Source organism: Gymnogyps californianus, chromosome 27 (genome assembly GCF_018139145.2).
Source record: "Gymnogyps californianus isolate 813 chromosome 27, ASM1813914v2, whole genome shotgun sequence".
NCBI classification, from domain to species: Eukaryota; Metazoa; Chordata; class Aves; order Accipitriformes; family Cathartidae; genus Gymnogyps; species Gymnogyps californianus.
In genome coordinates, this window is record NC_059497.1 from 7,036,945 (window position 1) to 7,064,663 (window position 27,719).

The following is a 27,719-nucleotide window of genomic DNA, read 5'->3' on the forward strand; positions in this document are numbered from 1 at the left end:
TTCTTTCCAAGCTGGTATTCCAATTTTGACCCTTTGTTTTACCTTCAACAATAGCCTGTAAGTTTTCTCATCTCCAGCTGTGCACAGATGCAGACCATTCTGAAGATTTATATTGTTCATTATCTAGCTGGCAATGCCAGTTCCTCTTCAAACCCTTCAGTACATCTTGTCCCGGAAAGGCAGTGTCTGCTGGCCATTGGCATGGGGGCAGTGTCCTGCTGTGACCCAGTTCCGATGCTGGCGCTTCAGTCTGCTGAGCTTCAGCAGAACCACACACCGGACACTTTTTTTTTCAGCACTAGTCACTTCTGGAGCTGAATCCCCCCTGAGGCCTTTGCAGGAGAGCAGGGCTGGTCAGGGAAGAGAGAGGAGCTGCTGACAGCTCTGGGTTCCGTACTGGAGCCTGGAAAATCCCCCTCCACGTGCCCGTCTCCCTGCAGGTGTCAGAGGTACACGGGGTAAGACAGATCCACGTACAAAATCAGTGAGTGCTTCCTCGTGAATACTGCACTCTCCCAAATGGGACCTTTTACCTTTTTGGTTCCTCACATCCTCTCGCTGGCTACAGAGCGACAGAGAAGTTCATTGTGAGGGAGATGTGTCAGGAGAGGCTATTTAAAATCGAGAATAACAGGTGAGGTGTTTGCTAGGGGACCGGGCAGTGGGGAGAGCATTCAGAGTCAGCGAAGGCTGCGGGGGCAGGACGCTGCCATTTGCTTTGAAATCAACAGAAGGTTTTGGAGAGGGAAACCAGGAGGGTATTTTGTAGCCACACCGTTGACAGACGAATTAATACTGGGCTCCATTCATCCCACATTTCCATGGTGGGCCAACAAGCTGTTATTTTTTGCGACTGTGGGCTCTATTGTAACAGTATTATCACAGTCTTTTCCTCATCTCTGCTGCCACACTCTTCTCAAGCAGATCGTGCAACAAATTCACCCCCAGTTAGCAAGTCCTCCAGGCCTGATGGGTTTTTGTGCTGTGGATCTCAACAGGTGGAGCAGTTGTTTTTCACTACCCCGCTGACGCTGCAGGGCAGAGGCACAGCTGACGGTGGCTGCCTGGTCTAACACGGGGTTTGTACGTACCCTCCATGCTGCAGTTAGACAAATGTCTTGAAGGGAGAGAACAGAAGCTAAATTCCCACTGGCTCAGGAAATATTTTATTCTTTATATTTTCATTAAAAAATAAACATAGGAAACAAAACCACAGAACACTTGTGTGATAGAAACAAACGCAGAAGGTCAGAGCGTTGGCTGAAAGTGCATAATTAAGTCATGCTACCACGTCCCTGATCCCACCCTGTCCCCCAAGCAAGGAGTCAGCAGTAAGCTCAACGAGCAGCACTACACAGAGCCCAGGCACTGCAGGGGCCAAGCTGACGGCAGAGGAGAGCCCATGCTCCCAGAAATGCAGCAAGGCAGGAGACATGCTGAGGAGAGAGTGCTCTAGTGAGCCAGTGATGAAGCTCTCACTTGGAGTTCGTGGGGCAGGCGAAGGATAGCTAGTGTAAGACGATGTGGAGTTACGAGGCAGGGGAATAAACAGCTGAGAACAAAGGGCAAAACAGAATCCGGGATGTCACTCCAAAACGGCTCTGGAAGCAGAAAAACCCTAGATAAAAGCCAAATCAACACAATGAACTTGACTGAAAGGCTGACGTGGGTGCGCTGGACAGAGGCCTGTCCAGGGACGAACCCCAGTCGCTCACCAGCAAGATCTACAGGGATAGTAGCAATTGTGTCCCTACTTTCAGGGCCTCAGCCTCTGCAAGGTGATGTCCCCACAGGGGTGGGAGCAAAGGCACTGCCGCATCACAGCAAGGCTCCTGCTGCCAGAAAACGCAGCGCTTTGCAGCTGGGTCTGTCAAACTTTTTGAGGGAAATATGATGTGATGAACCTTGCTGAGCCCCCTGATCAGAGCACAAATGCTGCAGACCTGCTTCTACACCAGGCAATGAGCTTTTCCCTCTGCCCCCTGCAGCCTCAGGCTTTTGGGTCTCAGTAGTTGACAGCTTTCATCTGCGACTCCTTTTGTGTGCAGACCTGTGAGGAACCTGCAGACGCAGCTACAGTGCAGGACCCCCTTACACACGCTCACTCAATTTGGCTCTGCACTGATGTGCGCTTGAGGAGCATGTTTAAACATTCAGTATGTACAAGATGATTTGAAGCTGGAACATAAGAGCAGCTGGATTCACCCCCACGCATCCAGGTGGCTGAGAGCAGCCAGAGGACCCGCGTGGTCCTGCAGTGGCTGAAGAGACCACCCAGTTGTATGTACATGTCCTTGGAAGCATTCACCAGGCTGGCTGACGCCAAGGCTGGGGGCATCTCTGCTCTGCCGATAGACTGAGCCACAGGAACAGCAGAGAATGCAGCTTCTCCTGACCTACTTCACCACCTCTCTCCAGCTTCACACAGAGCCCCCGATTTCAAATGACTGCGGAGATAACACGTTTATGCACATGCTCTAGTCAAAAGCAGCACAGAAAGCTGCTGTTCTGGTGTCTATTTCCACAGCATCCCCAACTCTCAAGAACAGTCACTGCAAATCACTTGGGACTCTTCCTCCAGCCGAGACTTTTTAGGATGTTCTTCTTTGTAAGTTCCCTCCAGATCACTTCTCCCGAAGGACGCAGACTCCAGCGTCACAGCGCTGCATCCCCAGGGAGGTTACCACTTCCCAGTTGTCAATGATGGGATCATAGCACTCAATGCTGCTCAGCAGCGAGTTGCCATCGTATCTGCAAGGACAGAAAGTTACAGGTGAGGGATGCCGCTGAGGGAAGACGTTGAGGTGTTCAGAGCCCTTCCAGGGAGGCCAGGCAGCTGCGTACAGCAGGAGTGGCCTGAAATGAAACCACTGCATTAGGCTCCCTTTTCTGTCTGCTGCCGCTCTCCTGCCTGTCTTGGTCCCGGACCATCACGCTGCCTATTTAGGTTGGGCACGGTGACTCTGTGGGCTGTCTCCTCTCATAAAGCTTGAAAGGTAAATGCAAGGAGAGGCCACCTGAAACAGGGCAGCAGGCTGCATCACCTCAACTCACTTGTTCCAGCAAACAGGCATGCAGGGCATCTCCCTTTCCAGCCCAGGGCAGCCGCTTACCCAGCGATTGCATACAGCCTTCCCCGCAGCACAGTGGCCCCTACGTAGCAGCGGGGGGTTGTCATGCTTGTTACAGTTGTCCAGGAATCAGTGCGAATATTGTAGGCTTCCACAGAGGAGAGATGTGCCGTCCCATCGAACCCACCAACTACATAAATATGGTCATTCAGCAGAGCCACTCCGGCCCCTGGAGAGAGAGAAGATGGCACAGTTACACCCATGAGCGACACCGTCAGCACCGTGCCCGGGGCTCGCTGTTACAAGCCTGAACTAGGTCAGTTCCTCTCTCTTCAGAGGACATTTTCTTACGCTTGTATCTCCCACAAAAGAGCTGTCATAACCCAGTGTCTTCCGTTGTTGTTGTCTCCAACACGATACATGAAAACCTGTAACTCTACCAAATGCTGCTGAATCTCTGGCATAAGGGGGACTGAGCAACACTGCAGCCAGGGCAGCACTAGCAACATGAGATGTTCACCTTGGCTGAAAGACACCCCGACCCCCTGAACAGACCAGCACAAAGCTCGCTCTGCTGGCGGGGACCCGGCTGGGACTCTGCCACCACAGAGACAGGTTGCTCTGGTGTTTCTGGCTCCCTGGTGTCACCCAGCCCCTGGCTGTAGCAAGGAGAACGACACTGCTCCATGTGAAGCTGGAGAAGGGATTTCTTTGACGTTGCTCCTCTGGGAGGCAGGGAAATGAAAACTGGTGTCCACTGCGCAGTCACAGAGGTGTAAGTGGCCGAAGCATCTGTCTGAACAGCTGTTCTCACCCGAGCCAGTAACAGCAGTCAATAATACAGTTGGCCCAACTGGGAATTTATGACCACAGCAGAAAATAAACCTCCGCCAGCCTCTGTTCCTCATCTGCAGCTCCCTTCAGGTAAAGCACCAAAGAACGCAGTAAGATAACTGCACTTAGTGGCCTTAGGTGCTCTTGCCAACAGCCGTTGCTGTTTCGAGCTGCATCTCGAGAGCAGAGTAAACCCTGTCAGGCTGTTACCATCACCATGTTGCAATGATGAATATCCCGAAGGAAACAAGCCAGCTACCCTGCAGCTCTTGGGCACCAATCTGTTTATTCTACAAACAGGGTGTAAGAGACTTTCTGTTCCACTAAATGCAACCTCACTTTCACTGTCTGTCCTTGCTGAGAGCACCAAACCAGCTGGGAATGGCCAGGCTGCCCCGACGGCCTCTCTGATAGCTTCAGTGAGGAAGACTTTGGCTGAGAAGAGAGACCAGACCAAGGCCTAATCAGGGAAGTCGGGTCTAGCAATGCAATATGGCCATGGTTTCTGAGGGGTGGCCTACCTCCAGAATCTGTCCTAAGAGATGAAGAGAAACAAGGAGACAATCTCTGTGAATAAAGGCAAGATTACTTTTAGTCCCAGTCTTTCTAGGAATTCAAAGACCTGCATGCAGACAGCTCTAGAAAGAGTGTCAAAGCCTTGGGGCAAAAGAAGTCCTACAGGATCCAAGGTCACCAGGATGGATGGACTGGAACTGATAACCAGGATGGAGGTTGCAAGTGCAACTGGTATCTAAGCTACTAGTAGTTCGGGGTGTTAGTACCACAGAGTGGCAGCACAAAAACCTGGGCCAAAAAACGTTCTTGGGCGCACCCCTGTTTCAGATCTCAGTGCTCCAGGTCACAGCACTGAGGAAGGAACCTGGCTGAGTCAGTGCTGGGGTCAAGAGCCTCACAATGTTCCTGCTCACTTGTGGCACCGAGGAACCTGCTCTGTGGGCTGAGGCACTGCTACCAAAAGCCTCCAGGTCTTGTGGGAAGCTAGCATGGACCTGGGAAATGCTTCTTATAAAAGGCTTTCCCCTTGAACTCTTTGCTTTTGGTCTTGCTGAAGCCATCTTCTCTGGTGCACAGAACAGACCCCTTGGGGAAAGCCGTCCCATCCTTAAGCTTTCTAGAGATCCGTGGATAGGTCTCACATGTTGCCTCTGACGTAGGAAAACCTGCAGATTTTATCACGTGTTTGAGCGTGGGGTCTTCCTGGATGTGGAAAGCAACCAACTTCTAAATCAAATCCATTCTTGGCATATGGGAAATACTTTCCAACCCACACTTAACAGGAATAGCCCTGTCACAGGAGTAAATATTTAAAGCTTGGGGTTTTGGTGAATGCCACTGCAGGCACAATCAAGCTTAAATGTTTCTAGAACAGAAACGAGTTTTAATTGAGTAACCAGCACTTGTCCCTAAACAAGAACACTGCAGCAGAGAGCAAACAGAAACAATGCTGCCTAGGCTAATTGTAAAGGACATTTATTGAAAGAACTAGCGAAAAAGCAGCTTCAAAAGGGTTTTGAAAGAGGGCCTGTAACCACAGCAGAACAACTCCATTGAGAACCACAAAGCTGTGGAGGCACTGAGCATCCTGCCCGTCCACGCACGGCTGAGCAAGGCCACGGCTGCTCGCTAGCACAGCCGTGAAGGTCTGGGGCAGGCGCCCTGAGGCGCAGTGCAATAGCAGAGGGCCAACCCTTGAGCACACAGGAGCTGCATGAGCCCCACAGGAACTCCTTTGAGAAATGAAGGAGAGCCGAGACAGAAACTTATTCCAAAAGTAGGATTTAAACTATATTTTTCTCCTAGATACAGCTGCCAAACTTAAAGCTCAGATAGAACGCCAAGCAGGAAAGACAAACTAAGAGTTGGTGTGGGATAATTAACGTGTGACTGCACCATGTTTCAAGTCATTAGCGTAAGACTGCTGCAGTGTGACGCTGCTCTGGCAGTGCTGCTCTCTGCGTTACTGCTGCCCCAGGAGCTGAGGCCCAGCATTTCACAAAGCAGAGTGCAGGGGAAGCAGCAGCCTGCCAGAGCACTCCTGCCTTTGCCATGTCTGTGCAGCTGACAAGCACTGACTTAGCAAACTGTCCCACTGTCTTGCAGTACAGTCTGTAGTTTGTGCCTTGCTAGCTTTTCTCCAAGCTGTGCACTGTTCCTAGTTATGGAAGTCACACAGGACTTCCTCTCCCTCCCTGTAACCCATAAACACCCCCTCCATTCCTCTATACACATCTTAGCACGGGATGGAGACATCAGGCATGTGAAAATTAATCTTTCTCTTGAGGAGTTAAGTCAGCATATCCTAAAATCATCCCTTCTCAAAGCCAAACCACCCACTGGGGCCAGTCAGCATCCTCCAGGGCAGCAGAACAAGCCAGCAGTGACTGCTTCCTCAGCGCAGCACAAACCATTTTGACCTCCAGGCACTGTGGGCTCTTACCTGAGCGCTTAGTGGCCATTGGGGTGACATTTGTCCAGTGTCCAGTGTGGGGATCATACCTCTCTACAGAATTCAGTATGTTCAGCCCATCATAGCCACCTGAAACAAAATACAGGAGCAAACCATGGGTCTGACTTCTGGAAAATGTTTTCTGTGTAGAGAGCAATAACATGCCTGCTTCATCCTTAGCACAACGTCGCGCTGCAATCAGCACAACTCACAGCACGCCGGGGCTGGTGGAACAAAGAGGATCTCTGCAGCTCGCAATGCCAGACCAGAGCCAGCTCAGAGCGAGTTCTGCCCCTGCAATGCACGGGGCCGTGCTGGGAGAGAGCATCGCCTCTCCAAACCAGTACAACCAGGTTAGCACCGCACTGCCCAAAGCTGCCTGATGCCAACGCTGACGCTGTCCTGCTAAAGCAGATGTACAGCTTCCAGACCTGGCGCTGACTCAGGGTCTGTGTGCTGCAGCCCGCAGCCGCCAGCTGACGCTAGGAGGCTACACAAAGTGTACGCTGGGACATCTCAAAGGGCTGTTTCACAAGAGGATACCAAGAAATCTCATTGTGCAGCTTCAGCAAAGGAGCAGCATGCTGGCATCTGCCTCGGGGGACAGCGTGAGGAAGAGAAATTTGAGAGAGGGAAGTGAAACCCATAAACCAGTGTCCAATATCTGTGACTCCCCAGGAACAGGACTGCAACAAATGTTGGTACAGTGCTGGGTCTGCCTTTTCTGGGGCCCAGAAGGTGCATCTACAGAACAAGCTTACTGAAGTCTTCAGAGTGATTTGCCCTCTAGCACTCTCACCGTATTCACAGCTGGCATGGGTCTCTGAAAATGAAACGAGTGCTACAGAAAGGAGCTGGAAAACATATGGCTCCGGATACATTTCTGGAGCACTACAGCCAACACTGCTTTGTGTGGAGCAGATGCACCCTCTGTCCTGTGGCTATCTGCTTCATCTCTAGGGCATTTTAGCCACTGCCCAGTCCACGCAAACCTCAGCTGGCGCTGCTCACCCCCCACGCTTCAGCCGTCCCTCAAATGTTGGCCAATTGTGTCCAATTTACTTCTGACAGCATTTACTGTAGTTACATGGCAGCTCCAGTCTAAGCCATTGTGATGGTAATGGTGAGCACAGGCTGCATTCACCGACAGAGCTGTGCAGTGCCCCGTGCAGTGAAGTTAAACCTTCTCTTCTAACCTGGACATAACGTGATTAGTGCTCCCCACAGACAGCATCTGCACTGTCATTTCTGTAAAAAGCAAATATTTGCAGAATGCCTAGAGGTGCTAAGGGTACCTACCGAGGCAGTAGATAACTCCATTAGCTACAACAAGCCCTGCTCCTTCCCGTGCTGTCTGCATGTCTCCCAGCATACTCCACTGATCAATGTTCGGGTCGTATCGTTCCATACTGGTGTGACGTCGGCTTCCATCAAACCCACCGGAAACATAGATCATGTCTGCAATGTTAGACAGAGGTTGGACTCAGCGAGTCAAGTATCAAGCATGCACATGGAGCAAGAAGACCCTCACAGACGGACCAAAACTACAACATGGACTGCAAAATACAGGAACAACTACAAATCTTGGCACATTCGGAGCCAAAACAAACCCAGTCTCCTCACCCTAGCTCACTGCATTAGCCTGCACAGAGACCCAACAAACAAAACAAACATAAAACCCATCTGGCCCTTAAATCTGCTTCTTCCTGACAGATGAAAGAGAACACGCATATAACCCAGTTATTTTTTTCGTGCTACGGAACCCACTGAAACACTGCCATGCCCAAACACTGCCTATCACTAGTGTCACGTCAGCACCTCCCCAAAGTAAATGCCTGCAAGGTAGTAAACTCACAGGCAGCAAAAGGAAAGAAGATCCAAAAGACATGTCTGGATCATCAAGATCAGTCCCTTATACTGAAGAACCTAATTCTTGCAACGCTTTCACAAATCTGTCATCTTCAAAGCAGCTGCATTTTTAACAGAATTTTCATTACAATAGATTATTAACAATCTAAATGTTATTCATTTAACCAATATTAATTATTAAGAAGATATTCTAATATAAGTATTAAAGCACAGAATATTCATTAGAGTGACTGCTATTTTAATTGCTAGAAAACTTTCTCTTACTTCCACACCAACGTTTTCCTGGCCTGTTTATAACCATTTGTTCTTATTCAATTCTTACATTGCCCATTTCCTTCTGGTGCCAAGTTCTACTCATAGAGAACAATCATATCCCCTCTTGGGCTTTGCTTTGCCCGCATAAGCAAGCTGAAGTGTTCTGGTTTGCTCAGTGTCGTGGTTTAACCCCAGCCAGCAACTAAGCCCCACACAGCCGCTCGCTCACTCCTCCCACGTCGGGATGGGGGAGAGAATCGGAAGAGTAAAAGTGAGAAAACTGGTGGGTTGAGATAAAGACAGTTCAATAGGTAAAGCAAAAGCCATGCCCACAAGCAAAACAAAACAAGGAATTCATTCCCCACTCCCCATCGGCAGGCAGGTGTTCAGCCATCTCCAGGAAGGCAGGGCTCCATCACGCCTAACGGTGACTTGGGAAGACAAATGCCATCACTCCAAACATCCCCCCCTTCCCGCTTCTTCCCCCAGCTTTATATGCTGAGCATGACGTCCTATGGTATAGAATATCCCTTTGGTCAGCTGGGGTCAGCTGTCCCGGCTGTGTCCCCTCCCAGCTTCTCGTGCACCCCCAGCCTCCTCGCTGGTGGGGTGGGGTGAGGAGCAGAAAAGGCCTTGACTCTGTGCAAGCACTGCTCAGCAATAACAAAAACATCCCTGAATTATCAACACTGTTTTCAGCACAAACCCAAAACACAGCCCCATACTGGCTACTGTGAAGAAACTTAACTCTATCCCAGCCCAAACCAGCACACTCAGTAGTTTTCTTCTTCCAAGTCTGTCCTAAGAATCCTTCTCTGCACATGCTCCAGTTTCAGCCTCTCTCCAGTGCTGGATGGTTATTGCTGTACTTGGTGTCCTGTGCTCAGTAATACGCGACACTGTCACCACCCTGAGAGCTTCCCACTCCATAATCCCTCAGAGTTCCTTTCCCTCAATGCACAGACGCATGCCGTAAGAATGAAGCGGAGGCAGAGCTCCTCTCAGGATATGTGGGCAAGTTTTCCATTTCTACATCGAAACGATGAGAAGGCAGAATTTCAGACTCACCCCCTCCCTCGGAGCCATCCCACTCTGCACATACCAGCTCAGGGCATTTCAGGATGAGAACTGACCAGGCTGTACTGCTCTGTCAGTACGGTGACCAGGACATACCTCCAAGGGTCGTGGCTCCTGCCAGGCCTCGCCGTACATTCATCGGAGCCACGGAGTACCAGATACCATCCTCATCTGATGTATAATCCAAGCACTCCACCGAGCTGAGACGAGAGCGACCGTCATACCCCCCAATCACATAGATCCGATCATGCAGGGACACTGTAGCAACGTAGCGCCTCTTACGGGTGATGCTCTGAAACAGTAAAAACAAAAAGGTCAAGGAGAGGAAATAACACTCATGCGTGGGGACCAACCACTGTTCTTCCATCCTCTTTTGCTGCTCTTTTGGAAAATGGCCCACTACCACAGAGGCAAACAGCACTATAGATTTAAAGGATACAGCCTTAACGACTGCATCTGCCTTTCTCTGCCCATACTCTGTCTCTGCCATGCTCTCTTCTCATGGCCAGGTCTCTTTGCACTAAAATATTTTGCATTAAATATCATTTATCTTATGCTGTTACTGAATCTTTGATGCATCTTGGAGGTTTGTGTGCCTTCCACTGGCTCCCTGCAGAGACTGTTAATGGGAAAATGTGGAGACTCAGAATATTTGATGAAAATACCTGAAGCTTTTAGTCTCCAAAAAAGAAGAGAATTTTGGGACACCAGGTGATACTGGGTCTTCTATGATTAGCAATATTAAAGAAGAGGCAGTTCTCCACCATTTCACATAGATAAAGGTGATTTTAAATTTGGGTAGGAATAGTCCTCAGTGCAGGAATTCTCTCCTCCTTACTATCTCCCGTTATGCTCAGAAACAATGAAACCAGAGAGATCATACAGCCTCCCTGAAAGCAGGACTGATTATACTATTCCTATTGACATTTCAATTATCATTACTAACCTTAAAACTTAACACCCCTTCAATGAGAAACATGATAGCTCTCACTCCCACAACAAAGATGTGGGTCTCTGTAGGCTCATCTGATTAGAAATACGACAACCTCCTCTTATACGAAGCTTACTTAGCAAATCTGCAAATGTGAAGTGGTTTCAGCATTCGCTATGTAAACCTCAGCAACTCTAAAGAATTTCTGTCAGAAATTCTAAGCAGAATGCAAAGTAAGATAGCCCAAAGAGGAATGCTATATAGCTGATGCTACAGGATCAGTGTTTGATCACAGCCTGTTCAACCCAGTGGTGGTCAAAAATGGTCCCTTACTGGCAAGAAACTCCACTCCTGAGTCTTCGGGTCGTATTTCTCCACAACATCAATAGGTGACTGCTGGCTGCCAAAGCCGCCGATCACAAGCAGGACTTCATTAGCTCCTAGAGCAAAGAGGGAGAGCAAAGTCAAGTCAATCCCTTCACAACCAAAGGGTCACCTCAAGGGAAGCACCTGAAGAAACACTGAGCCTTCCCTGGTGCAACAAGCTGCCTCTAAATCCCTGTTTTCACCACTACTCTGAAGCAGGCACCTAACCTGTCTACCGGCACTTGGACTCCCTCTATCCTCAGCAGGGAAGAAGAGAGAGAAACTCTTCCAGGGTACGTGGCAGTAAGACTAACCCAGGTGCTCGGAGCTGTCTGCTGGAGGGCTGTTCCTCCTAATATTAGAGGCACTTTGAGAAGACAAGCTGGCTAAGTTAGGTGCTGAAGTTGGCTCGTTTATATCTTCTTTCGTATTCTTTCCATGATTTTTTCCCAAACCTCGTACCACCCCATGAAAGCTGAAGGAGGATGGCTGCTGCCCTGCAGCCTCCTCACAAAATAAGGCCTTCTCCCCTTGTTTGCAAGTGACATCCAGACCAGGTGGCACCTTTGTTCACCACTTCACCGAGAAACAAGTCAGGCTGACTGAAGCCTGAAAAATTAATGAAATATTTTCCCAGGAATTGTCTCTTAAGTCTTATGTATTTTATTTCAAAGTTGCCTTCCCTCTACTTTCTTTTCTCTGAGATGGTCCCTGAATTTTTCTTACTTTCTCCATGACTGTTAAATAACACTTGTGACCTGGAGAGTTTTAACTTCCCTTGTAATGCTTGCCTTGAAGGTAGGCTTCTATCATAGTTTTAAAAATAGATGAGCATCTCCTGGATCCCTTGGGCCCTTTCTGTAACAGGGAGTTTTACTAGAGTTTAGAACTGTCCAGCTTTTCATTGCAGAAGGACTGAACACCAAGCAACAAAGATTTAACGAGACCCTGTCTGTCACAAAGCAAACCAGCTGCCACCTCAGATGAAGAAGAATAATATAAAAAAAATAACTGGGAAGGATTCACAAAAGAGCTCCAGCAACAACTTGGAAAGCCTCCTGTCCAGTATAACAGCTAAAAGTGCAATCATTTCAGTTTATCCCGTAGAAGGTTAATACACAACTTGATCACAGTTTATAAGTGACACATGATAAGAGCATTGCTGATAGCAGATGGTATTGAATCAATTAAAAAAGCTAGGGCTGAATCCAGAAGATGAACCTTAGCAATAAGGTGCACAGTTTTTGCCTGTACAATTAAACAACAGAACAGTTTTGTGATGTCTCCTTTATCAGGTGAAGCATTTCAGCTAAGAACAAAATGAAATGTGTCTTTCTAAAATGACAGGTTGAGCTGAACTGCATGTCGTTGAAACCGATGTAGGATGTTCCCACAAAAACAGGAGACACGCTGTGGCCTGGACTATGCTGAAGGTCAAACCACATCATAACAACATTCCCTTCAGGCCAAAAAAGTTTAATCAATGTGTGTCTCTGACAAACCTAATCTGCCCTCCTCCTTTAGTGGTTAAACTGCTTTCTGTCCCCTAAAACAGCGTTAAGAACAGGAAATAGCCACAAAGGGTTTTTCTGGGTCCCTCTCCACTACACAAGCAGCAGCACTGGAGAACACGCAGGGAGGTTTGCCTGCAGGAAGAGCGGTCAATGCTGGCACCGATGGCAGTGCCCTGTGAGTGTGCCCGGGATAAAGGCATGGCAGGGACAGTCCTGAGAGAGTGAGTCTGAAGATAAGAGAGGGGGCATCAGGTGGGGAACGGCCACAGTCAAAAAGAAGCCATTAAAATACTTTTCTGTCTTCTGTAGGTCATTCCTACTGTTTAAGTTGCTCTCAAGTGCTTACACCCCTAAGCCAAGCATTTTCCCAACAATTCAGTGACTGTGCTTGGTAGGAGTTACTGATATAGAGGAAGAAATCATCATATATTTGCCTTAACAAGACTAGGGAAAAAAAAGTACCTCTGAAAGGCAAGAGGGACTTCTCCATCTCCCCCCTTGTGCCTTCCCCTCTGAGATTGCCTGTTGAAAACTTATCTTCACTGTACCACAGCTGTCTCTCACCTCACAGCTCTTTTTGTTTCTGACACTGATACCTGCCTTTTCAGACAGGAAGAAACTCTTCCCACACTTCTTGGGCAGCTGCATGCTGAGACAAACATATCTGGAGGCACCAGCAACTCAGAAAACTGGTTTTATGGTTACAGCAGAGGCCTGGGATTAAAGGCAACCAACTAGTCCCCACATTGCCACTAAGCAATTCTGCTCTGAAAAAAACCCCATACCTCTGTCCTTTGCTCCAGTCCCCTTTCTGTACCGCTGGGGACTGTGGATTGACAAGTTACTGATGTGAAGCACTTCAGTACAATTACAAGGCACTAGACATGGTGTATAATACAAAACCTGCCAATGCCCCAGACCTTCTCAGCGTCCTTTCCTTTGCTGCTCACCTAGACGTGCTCTTGTCCTCGGTCCTTGCATCTGACTCCGGAGCTCGGGCCGAAGATGAAATTTCTTAGCTTCATCTACGAGGTCTCTGCACTGCAGACTGCATCGTATAAAAGGCTGAGGAAAAACATGAGTCACTGGTACATGCAATGTATTTTAAGATCCCTCATAAGAACTGTCCTAAAGCCAACTCTCGTCAGTTCAGACAGCATTAAATAACTTGTGTGCAGGCTGTTGCTAGTAGTGTCGTGGTGCAAATACTGCACGCAAGGAAATGCAAAGACAACTTAAGACTGGACTGCAGCTGAAAAGATATGGCTCAGTTCTCACGCAAAGTCTGGCACTGCAGGTTCCATAATGAAAATAACTATATTGGAAAACTAAGGAAAAGCCACTTCTGTCACATTTAAGCCAGCAGAAGTATGTCTGAGAAGGGGGACTGGCAGTGAAGCTACACCTGAAACCAGTTTGGCTGGATCTGCCCCACATAATCAACTCTCAGCATGCACCTGCCATCAAAGAAGAAACAAGGAGCACAGCACATCGAAGCAGTTTAGCTGGATCTATTAGCTTGATCCCTGTGCACAAGGGACATGGAGCTACGAAGAGACAGCAGAAGCAGTAATGTCTTCTTTAAAAGAAGCGGGGGGCACTGCAGCCCAAGGACAGTTTCATCTCCTCCTTGCATAGTGCCATGTAATTCCTTTCCCTGGCTGAAGGCCTAAACCAACCTCCCCGAATGTTCAGCATTTAGTTCCCTTTGGGTGTTTGGTGCTATATGCTGCTGCAATAAATTAAGATTTACAAGTTCTTGGTGCTTGTGCAAGAAGGCCAGGGTGTTCAGAGCAGATGATGGCACACAGGGCCAACACTCTACTCTCCATGCTGCCCCGAGATGATGATGTCCCACCAGTGTGTGTCACTTCCAGACTGGAGAGGCCATCCTGTGCAGTAAGAAAGCTGAGGCCCTGTATACACGCTATCTTGGGCTGGTTTTGGAACAGATCTAATTGTTTTGGTACCAGTCCCTTTCGTGTTAGCTTCAACTTCAGTTTAAAGTGGACCATAACAATCTGACTAAACACATTTTAGCTCTGGCACAACTTAACTGCCTGTTAGCTGCCCTTATGCAAGAACATCCGTAAAAGGCAGCTGTATCACATTAGAGATGAATGTTGCTACATCAGGCATTTCTCTATGTAGAGAAGTCTGTCATTCAACATTCAGCACCTGTCAGGTGACAAAGGCCAGTAACCACTGATTACCTCACATCACCATCAAACCAGAATGCTGGTTTGAACTTCTCTGTACCCTCCTGTCAAACCTTGCATGGCGTCAGCATCACTTCCTGTTTGGAATTAACCTTCCACTGCAAAAGCTTAATTATCTCTTACCATCATCCACATTTTGGTTTGCCTCTGCAACACCCCAGCCACACAAAGCAGCAGGATTAGATATGGCTCTTAGCTGTGTGTTGGCCCTGGACCCACACAGCTGCTGTCCTTCTCATTCAAAGGTACACGCTTGCCATCTGCGCCTAAAACAACTTCTGAGGAGCCATTTCCTCCCTAGGATCGCATGTCAGCAGCCTTCAGTCTAGAGAAGGAGACCTGCTAGCGCTTATGAATGAAAGGCAGAAATAACTTGTTAGAAACTATAACGGATGACAACAGAAAGGTGCTACGTATATCAAGAGGAGACAACCGACTAATTGCTCTGGATGGGGCGCCCTCCCAGCTGAAAAGTAGGATGCTGTAACTGCTGGCGCAGCAAGCTACTTCTGACTAAAACAGTGGGCACTCCAGCCAAACAGGGACAACTCCATAGTGTCAGCATCAAAAAGCATCAGCAGAGAAAGCAGCTTTCAACATGTGCTGCTCGGGCAGCAGGAGTCTAACCAGGGAACATGGCAATCACACACAGATACTGGCTCCCAGCTGTTCTGTGTCCATGGACCCGGGCTGCCGATACCTCGGTGTCGATGACGTCTGTGATGTAGCGGGGGGTGAGAAGCGGCATGCGCACGTACTGCAGCAGTTCTGGCAGCGATGCTTCCCGTTCTTTTTTCGAGTGCTTCACCCAGTTTATAACTGCCTCAAAAACCGGCTCTTCAGAGTCCACCTGGAAAGAGGAGGCACACACTGACCAGACTGCAGGATAATATTTCAGCTACTGCCATGGAACAGACAACTTCCAGGCTGTTGACGCTGCTTCACAGCTAGCAAGAGAGCAGGACATTTCAAGTAAGAGTCTGTTACGGAAATTCCCATGAGCTGTATTTACAAACACTATGAAATTCTCTCATTTTCTTTTCCTTAAAACTGCATTTGTTTTTTCCTTACAGCTGAGATCAACAACTGGCAGTACGAGTGCCAGAAAAGCGAGCTTTATGGTACACAGCAGAGCCAGAAGCTGGGAGCCACCACTGTTGAGAGAGCGCAGTGACAGGCAGTAACTCGCAGGGCAGCTCCCCCGACTTCTCAGCGGAGCAGGAGTTACGGTCCTGCAAAATGCGGAGGACCATCATAAAGATGATCAGAATCACCTTTCCTTTTTACGGAGCAGTGTCTTGCTTAACCCCTGCAGTCCCGTGCCCACGCACTGCCCCTTTAACACCCGCGCCATACCAGGTACATTTAAGGGTTTTTTTATTTCAATCCACATTTAAGGCACTATAAACAACTGGATTTCAGAGTGGAGAATCCCGGGGCGTGAATGTTACTGTTTATTTCTACTGTTTATTTTACTTTGTGACTAGTTTATTTCTCTCTCCATTTAGGACCAGCACATGCTGGTGCTTACACCACTTCCAGAGATTACACTGACTAAACCATCCACATTTGATACTTTTAGAGAACTTCAGGTGCTTTGGACATCTATGATTACCAAAAGCAAAAGAACTGTAAAAAGCTCTATAATATATTATTTAGGCTTCGTTTTCTTTTTGCACGTCTTCAGATCATCCAATGTAAAAGCAAATCAGACATGAACTTATTATCATGAGGCCTGTTAACTGTTATTAAATATGAAGATAAAAGGAGATACTGTAATAAGAGGATTGAGCCTCTCCACTGATATATGACTGGTCCACTTTGAAGTTCAGTTTGAAGCTGTCTGTTGCAGAAATGTTCTGAAGCAGGGAGCCACAGAGGTTAATTACATAAGGCAATTCTTCCACGCCATTGATTTATGTTTGCTACAATGTAATTTGAAATGGCCTCTTTCTATTTGAATTACAGGGAAAGGACAATTAGAGCTCACAAAAGGAGAGCAGAGTACTTTATTGTTTCCAATTTTCCCTACCTCCTCCTTAAATGCAGTAATCCCACATTATTTTATTCCCTCCTGAGCTGACTGTCCTCTGATATATTTAACAGTCTTGTTGTTGATGAAATCATTTCTGTTTTCTGATAAACGATGAGTAACACTAAACACGGCATCACAGTGAGGACCTGCCATTCTACTTCTCGAGCAGCCAGGGGATTTTCCGAGGGTGCTCCCTCAGTACCCTCTGATACAGCACATAACCTCTGCCCTAGCACAGCAACAGCTAGATTTGTTCCCTTCACCTTCTTAAGGTATTACATTGAATGCACACCTCGCTGTGTCTGCAAGGCCTGAATCGGTCCTTCCAATCCACAACGAATTTTACTTCGCCTGTGCGGATCATCTGATTAGTTTGGCTGGGTCATTCTCAACTTCCTCATTATTTCCTCTTTACTGTCCAGAAGCGTTATGTCAGTACTCACCACAACCCACATAAGCTCAAACCCTCCCAGTGTTAAAGCTGCAGCTTGTTAAACACCAAACACACTCAGCCTTTCTCCACTGCTGATCTCGGCCTGTGCCAGGGTCTTTCACTGCTACCTTGCATGCTGTTGCTCAAGCAGGCTTATTAACATGAGGATGTCAGCTTGGCTGAAGGCCACTTTCAAGGCAGACTTTCACGGCATACATCAAGAATTCTCCTCTGGCTACCCCTGTACTGGCTTTTCAGGAATTCCACCAAAGATATCACTTACATTGGTTTGCTTCTAAGAGTTCATGTTACTGTGAACTCTGAATAGTGATTGAAGCAATCACTTCTTTTAGAACTGAAGCAAACATCAACTCTCAATGAAGTCCATCTCAATAAAAAAAAGCAAGTCCGCTCCCCATTACCAAGGAACGTTCAACTTATTCACAGAAAATTTGGAAAAAAGTATTTGACAGGTTCCAGCCAAATAGTAAATTCTCCAGAAACCAACCTTAAGGGAACTAAATCTGCATATAACTCCCTGAAGAGTCAGGCTACCCTGCACCATCATGCATTCTGCTGCTTGTAAAAGTAGAGGACACCCAAATGCCTGGGATGACACATGCATTCCTTGTGCTGCTGAGCAGCATGCAAAGGTCTACAAATAGAAGTTAAAATCTTGGGGGTGTTTCTGAAATGTAGGCATTGAGGCAACTTGTCTTTGTAACCTTTGAAGGCTCCTCCAGGGAAAGGAGGAGACATGGGAACAAGAACTCTGCAGAGGTAACTAACTGTTATTGTCTTACTTGCAAGAAACACTTGTGTGACAACAAATTTTTACACAGAAGCTACATGTTACTGATCAATTTCAGATTACATGGCTACAAAATTAGAAGGAGCTTCTTGGAAATTAAAGTTCAAATTCAGGAACTGTGTGAGAAGTCCACCCTAGTAGTACGGACTAATTTCTGACTGGTTTCAACGTTTTACTTCAATGCTTTGCACAGTAACGGTACTTTTCAGGTTTTACCTGAATTTCATCACACTTGATGAGCTTTTCAACCTCTTCTTGATTTAAGAGGATAAACTCTTCATGCTGAACCACCTCTGGAAAATGTTTCTGGCTGAAGACCTCTGCAGCTTGCATTAGATCAACACAATTGTGTGTCTCAGCAAAATCCCGAATGCCCAAACAATTTGATGGATCCAGCTGGCTTTCTAGAAACTCACAGCAAGCTTGTTTCACACCTACGGAAAATTGGAGGGGTGAATGAGCACTGCATGCTTACTATCAATCCACTGCTTTGGAAAGGGCTTCAGAAAAGAAAGTTCTAAACAATAATGAAAATCCAACTCAAATAACAAGCTGAAAAATACTACAGAAACACACACATGCAAGTATTTCTTTGGAGGGATGTGAAAACACTAAGCAGTAGATCACGTGTTTGGGCTGTTTTGATCTCTGTCTATTCTATTTAAACGCAAAAATTAAATAAATATGATACTAGGAAAAGACTTAAATGTGACTTGTACTCAGCTTCATGGATTATAAACAAAAAATGTACATGCTAGTGGATATGGCTACCAAATTTCTAGGTTTTCTCCAATGTCTTTTTGATAGTTGCCTGGGATTTGGGATAATTGCCTGGGATAGCTCCATAGGTGCACGTGCAATGACATCAACCAGTTTGTTAATGACCCAGACATACTATGATGGCAGGTCAAATGACATGTAGGATTTGCTTATTATTATGAGTTGACTGAGCTGTAACATTTATGTGCTATACAGTCCCCAGTTCCTCTTGGGAATTCTCACGCAGAAATACAGCAGCCCAAAGCACGGAACAATAACCTGTTTTATCGTCTTTTTTCCACTCAGGTCAGTTCCTCTACCAATGAGACCACAGCGCACAAGACAACAGAAGAAGTTTGACATAAGTACTTATAAAAATCATGCCTCCCACAATCTGTCTTCCATTTACAGAAGGTCAAACAAACCAAATCTCTAAACTGCAGTGATTGTGCAATTTGTGCTGATACTTGGCAATTACCTTTCAGCTGAAGCAGACATGCCGCTGGGAGCAATTCTTGCACGTTTTCTACTGTCACGTGAACAGTTTCTGTATATACAAAGTCTAGCAGGATTTCCATGGTGGACGCTGTCAGTCCCTGGATATCTACATATGGTTTATCTTTCTCTGAGAGCTGTAAATTACAAGGGAGACAAAGGTTTATTTTTCAGTAATGTGATCAAAAAGCCAACAACGCTCAGCAGTTTTTTAAAATGTGATCTGTCAGAGAGGTTTCAACAGAGATTTGTCCTTTCTTTTCTTGTGCTCACCGAAAGAATAAGGGGAAGGAGGGAATTTCCCTACAGAATTCACTTACAGGGTGAGTGAAAGAGACAAAGTTCATTATGGATCGGGAGGACAGTCAAACTGCATTGTAAAACGAGCAAGCTGAGATTAGAGATAGCAGAAATTACATGTGTCATTTGTGCAAGACAACTAAACTCTCCTCTCCATGCAGTAACTCCAAGCTGTACTACAAGGAACAGTCCAGGGGGATTCCTCCCTGGGCTGGATGTGCATGACACGCTGCAGTTTACATGGAGTCCCCACCTCACCACTCCGCTCTAAAACCAAATAAAAATCTTTCCTAACTGTTCAATTCCTGATCCATTCTGCAAGCTTATGGTGAAGGTTGCTAAAAAGAATGACTATTTATTGGCCAGAAAGTTCAGAGTTAAAGGTTAAATGTAGGTTTAGCTTAAACATTTGAAAGTAAAATGATAGTACATACAGTGATGGTACTTACACAATCCCGACTTTGTCCCCTGACCGTTTTAGCACGTCTAAGATACATAATTTTGGAATAATTATTTTTTCCAAGGAACGTTAACCTCTCAACAGTCAATCTTTGGGAACAGTAAATTCTGCAAATCCACGAAATTTGCACCTCTATAGGTACAAAACTGAGATTATATTTCACAAAGCATCAGCTTCGTGGTTCAACGCATCCATCGCAAAGCTGCTGGCACAGCATCTGACGACTCATGAACAATGGGCTAGCAGGAGGACTCGCTAATCACACCCTGCACATAGCTGCAAGCTCGTCAGCATGAATGGACCTCAACAGAAGGGTGCCTCCATGCAGCACACTGCAAAACCAACCTTTTTTCCCCACAACTTCTGAAGAAGTAGTCAGTATCAGTGCAAGCACAATTCAGATGAAAGCCCATGACTTTTCTTGCCAAGAATGAGCCTGAAGTTGGTTACAGACAGATTGAGCAGAGACTCAGTGAACAGAAAGCATGATCACTTGGCTTAGAATCTGCCACAGTTGTGGAAAAAGGAGGTAATACAGAAGTAGAGAAAATAAGAGCAGTCAAGGATATTCCTGCAGAGGCATTCGATGACACAGCAGCAGAAGGGAAGAAACGTCTCTGCTGAGACTGAGCCATTTCTATGATGCAGAGAGATACACTTCACAGCAGAGAAGAGAAACACAGGAGGGAATGGTGATACTCAGAGTAATTTGCGGGAAAAGGCCTTTCAAGTCTGTTGACACAGTGAACAAACTTTATGGCATCCAGAGTCAGAAAGGAACAGCAAATTACCTTGTCTGACCTGCTGTATGGCAGGCCACGCATTGCATTTAGAAGCTAAAATGAGTTCCTAACTTGGGCTAGACAAAACATTCCCAAAACAAGACTAAGCTGTTTGGTACAACAGATAAAGGACACAAATGTCACCAAAGGTCAGAACTGATCAGACAAGATGTTCATATGATTCCAACAAGCAAATGGAGATGTAGACCATACATACTTAGAAGAAAGAGGATAAGAAGTTACAAACGTCTATTGACAGGAGATTACAAGGGCACCAGACGTCCGGGTAATGTATTAGACTGCATCAGGTAGAAGCTGTAGACATCTGTTCTTCACAGATCGGCCTGGAGCTGGTAAAGAAGCTCCTGTCCCCACAACCAATATTCAATAATCAGCCATGCACATACTCTCTTTATACTGTTGACCAAAACACAAACCACGGGGACAACACTAATACTATAGAGACGATCACCTCCTGCTTCGCCTGTACTTCTGATACACTCCACTATTTGGTTGTTACTTGGCTCACAGTTTACTCACGTGCTAAGATTGCTTGGAAGGAAGAAAATATTTCAAGTAACTTCACACAATGTATGTGATGCAGAATAACTTGGGATCCTAGCATCATACCTTAAAGAAGGATCTCAGAGTGGAGACAACTTGATTCTGAACATCTCATGAAGACTCTTAAGCTGTAGCTCCGGACTGCATATGCAGTGTTAGAGAACGGTATACAGTGCTTAGTGCTGTGCTGTTGGGACAGAGAGAGTCCCTCTTTTATCAACACATCCACATATCTGGACTCAGAAGCAACGCAAAATTATGGTCATACAATGCTAATCAAAACACAGTACAAGCAGCTTTCCTTTCGCAGATGTTTAGTGGCATGAGACACATCTCTGCTGTTAGAATTTCAGATTAGTTTCCCTCTTTGTTGTTTAATATCAGAGTTCTGCTAACCAGCAGGAAGTAAAGCAGTTAGGGATTGATACTCCCCAATACAAGCACATTTCTAGCACGTCATAAAAAGTATGCAGCAGTACAGATTTAGAAATCAACTGGAGCATCCAGGAAAACACATTCCCATAATTAAGGGGAGTCACTTGGAAACATCAGGAGTTTTACCCCAGGATGCCTGAGTTGCTGAAAGCCTTACGGCAAGGGCTGCAGGTCATAGCTCTGTTGTGAAACATGTTGCTGTCTCCTATTCCATCCATAAATCCTGCAACTCATTCTGCAGGAGAATGGGCCTAAAATTTTGGAACCACTTTCTTATCCAAGGCCACTTCTCGTTTTTGCCTTCACTAATGCAGATACACAAACGTATATTGTAATAAACCCCTCCAGTTTCTTCTCACCTATAGGAGAAAAGAAATGCTGGCATGACAGTGCTAATATGTGGCTCACTGCATTCTGGAAGGCGTTCACAGTACAGTGAAGATGACCATGTAAGAACCTGGAAACAGTTGTTTATTTTCAGAATAAGAAGAATATTTCTCCACCATCTAGGGGGAAAAAACCCTTCAATTTCTACAACATACCCTCCAAGAGAAGACAGACTAGTCTCTTTCTGAGGTGAAGCCAACGATCAGCTCTTAACACATCCCAAGTTATGCTAACTTGTCCAAACACAGAAATGCCAGTGCACAACTAGGATCCAGGGGAGCATTTGCTAAAACTGCTCTTCAATTTTCATTACAAGGAAGAACCCTGTAGGTAAAACTGATGGGCGTTTCAGTTTTCCCACACTACTCAGCACAGGGGCAGAGAAAAGTGTTGTCAAAAGCCAGTGGTTCAACGGGTGATCAGTGGCTTCTCCTCGTTCTGGAAAATGGGAACAGAAAATGGGAAGAAATTAATACTAAGTAAGACTGAGAACTTTTTAAAGTAAATGTTAAAGTCAGAAGTGAGAGAAGGAAGGAAACTAGAGACACACGGATTGGCAAACGCAGTTCCATATGGTGATAATCTCTGATGACAGTCTCAGTGCTACACTGGCCGTGCACAGATGTAACATCGTGAATGGCACTGGGCATAACCCAGGGATCAGTTCTGAACAAAGCCTTGTGCAGCCCAAGTCTGACAAAAGCCACATGTTACAGCTAGCCAAGTAGTCCCCAAATTCGCAGGAGGCGAGCGATGAAATGCAAAGGAAGCCCTCGCAGAGACCGTTAGTCCATTATGCAATATGGCATTTTGAGTTCCCTCAAGTTACAGCCATGGCCAAAACACTCTGTACCCACAAGTGTTTGGAGAGCGACCAAACGCTGTCCCATTACACTCACCAACATACTTGTCATTGACACACATAGGAAGCAGGTCCACTTTGAGGCTTACCGAGCTGTCATTTCCTGGAAAGAACGCTCTCCCACAAACACTCAGTAATTGTGTGTGCCACTTGGCAGGTTTGTCATTTTGGGGTTTCCATATGAAAAAGCAAATTTGGAAGAAATACAAACTAAGCAAAAGAAGAAAAACCCTTACAGCAGTGGCAATTTGGGAGCATGAGAGATCGAGCAATCATGCCCACCGGGCACTGGACGCACTTATTTTTCTAGGAAGAATTACACCTATGAATTAAGGTCACTACAATGTTACAGTTAAAATGAGAGTCTAAAGAAGGAAGGAGAGACGATCTCAGCGTAGATCCAAAGTATACCAATCCTCAGCTTTTGTTAGCAGCCACAAAGAACATTCTGTAGCACACAGAGTGATCAGATCTCTGTAGACTGCCTAGATAAGGTCCAGGAAGTCAAAAGCATTGACAGGAACGTAGAGGCAAACACAAAGAAGCAGAAACAGTCTGCTATGCTGCTGTGCACCTTGAAGCTATTCACGAACAGGGGACTTCAGCCTCCAGGGACTGAATTTGCTTTGTGTATTTTTTTTTTAAATTACATTTCCTTTATGCAGAGAAAGAGCATAAACCTGACAAATTTACAAACTTCATGAAGGCATGGACAGAAAATATATTGGTATGTGGTCAGTCCACATATGTCTTTTTTTGGTTGCTTTGCACAGGACTATAAAAACTAAGACACCTGCTCACCCGACACAGCACTGAAAGAAGAAGGCACACAGACAGCTCTGCCAACAGTGTTCACTGCTGGATAAAACAAAGAAGAAAATTATTCCTACTCCTGCAAGGACGACTATGCTAGCAGGGAGGTCTTTAGGACCTTTGAGCTACTTAGTAATTTTTCTCCCTGCTAATGGGGAAGTCGCTAGGATAAGGAAAGTGTCTTCTGTAAGAAAAAGCCACAAAGATTGATTCAAACTTATAAAAGACAAAGCCAGGCAAAGCATCTCATATTTAACAATACGAATGAGTGCTAGCTTTAGCTCAAATATTACCTTTCAGTGATTCAGAAAAATAGCATGCAGGTAGTGCAAGTCAATACAGCAAATACCGTGAAAGCAAAGGTCCTCACAAGCGAGATTTGCCGAGTACAGCAACTGGGGCTTATAGTCTCACCCCCAACCCCAGTGAGAGAGGTTACATCCTCTTTGCAAGAGCAACAGCACAACCCAACATGTACCAGCTGATCAGCCAGTGCGAAACAGACACCAGAACAGGAGTTAAATGCCCTCCATTTCAGTTTTAAAGGGCTGCCTTAATCAACCACCCGGCCTAAGGCGCACACCACGGCTCACACAGCTTTGCACTAGGGCTGGTACCCTCGGCAAGAAAGATGCCCAGAAGCACGAAGACCATAAACCACCACTAGAAAAATCAGTAAATGTATCAGAGCCTTCCGGTTTGCCAGCTCAGCCTGGCAGCAATCTGGCGCACAGGTTGGTCACGCAGCAGACAATGATTCAGGACCACAGTCCCAAATGCAGCCTCTAACTCCCACCATGCCATGATAAAGGGCTCTGGAGCCACCATGAGGAGACCTAGAATCACAGTGAGGGGCTCCAGGGCCACCAGAAGAGGATCCAGAGGGCTCCAGGGCCACCACAAGGGGCTCCAGAGAGACCCAGGGCCACCACGAGGGGATCCAGGGCCACCACGGGGAGATCCAGAGGGCTCTAGGATCACGACGAGGGGATCCTGGGCCACCACGAGGGGATCCAGGCCCAGCTGCTGAGCAGCTTGACAGAGAGCGGCCCGAGCGTTGGGCAGCCCTGCCTCCTCCACCCGCGGAGCACGCAGGGCCGGCGGCAGCCCGCGGTCTCGGGGCGCACCGACCTCGCTGGTGAACATGGCGCAGAAGTAGTCGCTGCAGGCGGCCAGGACGATGCGGTGGGCTGGGAAGTCCTTGTGCTCCACGCGGAGGGTGACGTCGCAGAGCGTGTTGCTCTTCCGCAGGGCGTTCATGGCGTTGAGGATGGACTTGGCGTGCGAGTTGGTCATGATGTCCTTGGGGGGGGCCATGGCGCCCGGCACCTGCGGGCACAGCCAGCACGGCCACATGTCACGGCCCGCCCGCCGCGACGCCAGGGGGCGCCCTCCCGCCGCGCCGCACCGCCCCTCCCTCTCTCTCCCCCTCCCTGCCCCGCCCGGGTCGCCCCCGCGCCGTGCCGCGCCGCGCCGGCGGCCCCAGGCCGCCCGCGGCCCCGCGACCCCACGGCGCGGCTTCCCCGCCGAAACGCGGGGGCCCGGGGCCCGGCCGCACTCACCGCCGCGGGGAGAGGTCCCGGCCCGCACACCTCGCCTCCCCCCCTCCCTTCTCCTCTCCCCGCGCGGCGCGCTCTGATGGCGTCATCGCGCCGCGCCGAGGCGCCGCGCGACCCCGCCCCTGGGTGCCTCGCGGTTGCCGGGCAACGGGCTCCTGCCGCCGCCTCGGCCGCCGCCCCGGCCCGGCCGGGCCCCGCGCCCCCCCGCCCCGGCAGCGCCGGCCTCCGCCGCCTCGGCCGGGGCCCGGGGCCCGGGGCCCGGGGCCGGCCCGGCTGAGCGCTCCCGCACAGAAGCGGGAGGAAGCGTGGCCCCGGCGGGGCGGGGGCCCGGGCCCGCAGCGGCAGGAGCGGCTTGGGCTTGCTCAGGTCTGGGGAAGTTCGAGTGAAATATTACAATTTAATGGAGCGTTGTCTTGGTGGGGTTGGGCCTGCAGGCATGGGCAGATCCCTCACAAAGCGCCGGCCACAGATCACGCTCGGCCTTCCCATTTTTCACGCCCCGAGGGTGAGCACCCTGGAATTGGCTCTGCCCGAACTGCTGGAGCCAAACCGGGAGTGAGGCCCCAGAAGACTGCTTTAAAATCCCAGGATTTTTAAACGACTGCTATTTTTGAGCTCTTCCCACACAGGCAACGCAACATCTCCGGCAGATCGCCTCCAGCTGACAACCCTGAGCTCATGGTGGCTGCCGCCTCCGCTCTCCCCCTGCCCTCGAGCTCGTTTCCATCCTGCCAGGCGGCTGGGGATGCATTTTAAAATCTAAAGCTGTACATATAGTCAGGTAGTCAGTATAGAGTCATTGTTAGTGACTTGAGGTAAATTCTCAGCTAAATGTAGAACAAATTCTGAGTTAAGAAATCTGTACATGGAGGTTAAGATATTATGCTGGCCTGGAGGCTGATCATTTATTCATAAATGTCTTCCTCAGAGAGGTAGGATCAGTCTGTTTTGAGGCTGCATGTGGAGCAAGAGTTTGGAGGATTTGTTAGACCTTAGTCGCACTAATCTAGCAAGCAAAGGATTGGCAAGATCCAGCAGCTGGAGATGAGAAAGCAGTGTTTAGCCAGGAGGGCAGTTAACCCCTGCCTTCAGAGCTGGCAGATGCTCTGCCATGTAGGATCTTTGAATCAGCATGCAGCGTCCCTTTCTCTAGATCCAGTTCAAGCAGAAATCATTGTGCTGGAGGCAGGTACCAGTAAGTGAAACTTTGTGTCAGACTACATCATCATACTGTCCTCTTGGAGCTTAAAATCAAGAGGGATGTTTGACCAGAGCGTCAGAACAGACTGTCAGTCCACGAGAGATGCAGCCTGGAGTAACAGAGATAAAAAGTCAGCATATGCCTGCACAGTGCTCACCTTCACGCTGCGTGTTCCTCATTTCCCAACAGACACATCAAATCAGTCTCTGCATCCACCTCGTGTTGATTTTCCAAGGATATATGTGAAATCTCTGACAGTATTGAAGACCTGTTTAAAAAAATCCATGACTCCTTTTATTTTTTTTTCAAGATGTTCTTTTACATCCGCAGAAAACTAAGATAGCCACGGTAAAAATTGCATATTGAAATTAAACTTCATATCACAAAGGATGAAAAATATCACCCGGAAAGTACTGTTATACTGCATGTTTATGAAATAGGTACACATTCTTAGTTTTTGAATGTTGACAGAAATATTGAGTTGCTGTCCACATTAATGTTCTTCATATTTTTTTTCCTTTTACATAAGTATTTTAAAATAGGGAAAAGGAATTAAAACAGAGAAAATAAAACCCATCAACTTTGTAAATGTGTAAACAAGAGCAAGGTGCATAATAGGGCTCAGAAATAACGTACAAATAAACTTACTACAGTAACACCGTTTCAGAATAAGCTAATATTTGTAGAGCAGAGGCTTGGAAAACAAACACGCCATCCCTGTCTGTGAGAATGTGGTTCCACCACACAATGGTGATGCTATCTAGCACACGCTGTAAGAATGCACTGTGCTCTCAAAGATACCCACAATGTACCTGGACAAGGCCCTGAGCAACCTAATGTAATGTTGGTGTTGCCTCTGCTTTGAGTGGAGTGGGACCAGAGACCTCCAGAGGTCTCTAGACCTCTGATCTAAATTGTGCTTTGAGTCTATGTTAATGGCCACAGAGCTAAACTCCTTGACTTGACTTGATAGCACTTGTCCTGTCCTTGGAGTGTCCTCTGGGATTGCATAAAAAGTTCCCAGCTAGTACAGTATGGGGAAGAAATTTGGGAGAACTGTATCCGTAGGCTTCCTTTTGGGTTGCTCCCTCAGGCTGGCTCAAACTTAGAGACCGCTTGCTGCTGGGACAGTGCCAGCCCAGTAAGTGGGAGGAGACGCCTGTGTTGTGGCATATTTGAAGAGGCAGTTGGGATGTGTTGGGATGTGTTGGGATGGGGCC

At 47.5% G+C, this 27,719-nt stretch overlaps 1 protein-coding gene across 1 annotated transcript; it reads right to left on the minus strand.

Moving 5' to 3' along the window:
* Positions 1–1,097: 1,097 nt before the first annotated feature.
* Positions 1,098–25,334, minus strand: KLHL12 (kelch like family member 12). Its single transcript, XM_050911518.1, has 12 exons — positions 25,302–25,334; positions 24,871–25,068; positions 19,120–19,273; positions 18,099–18,316; positions 15,304–15,453; positions 13,335–13,449; positions 10,838–10,944; positions 9,670–9,865; positions 7,672–7,830; positions 6,364–6,462; positions 3,114–3,300; positions 1,098–2,751 (listed from the first exon to the last, which is right to left on the minus strand). The coding sequence occupies exons 2-12, from the start codon at positions 25,054–25,056 to the stop codon at positions 2,625–2,627; spliced, it is 1,698 nt and encodes a 565-aa protein (XP_050767475.1). The 5' UTR covers positions 25,057–25,068; positions 25,302–25,334; the 3' UTR covers positions 1,098–2,624.
* Positions 25,335–27,719: the final 2,385 nt, after the last annotated feature.

Bases quoted from the DNA above. Each gene is read 5' to 3' on its own strand.
- KLHL12 (XM_050911518.1), bottom strand. From the start codon at position 25,056: ATGGCCCCCCCCAAGGACATCATGACCAACTCGCACGCCAAGTCCATC. The intron at 15,454-18,098 runs GTAAAACCTGAA...TCCTCTTTCCAG, and splicing joins TCAAGTGTGATGAAATTCAG to GTGGACTCTGAAGAGCCGGT. The intron at 6,463-7,671 runs GTAGGTACCCTT...ATTTTGTTTCAG, and splicing joins TGGAGTTATCTACTGCCTCG to GTGGCTATGATGGGCTGAAC.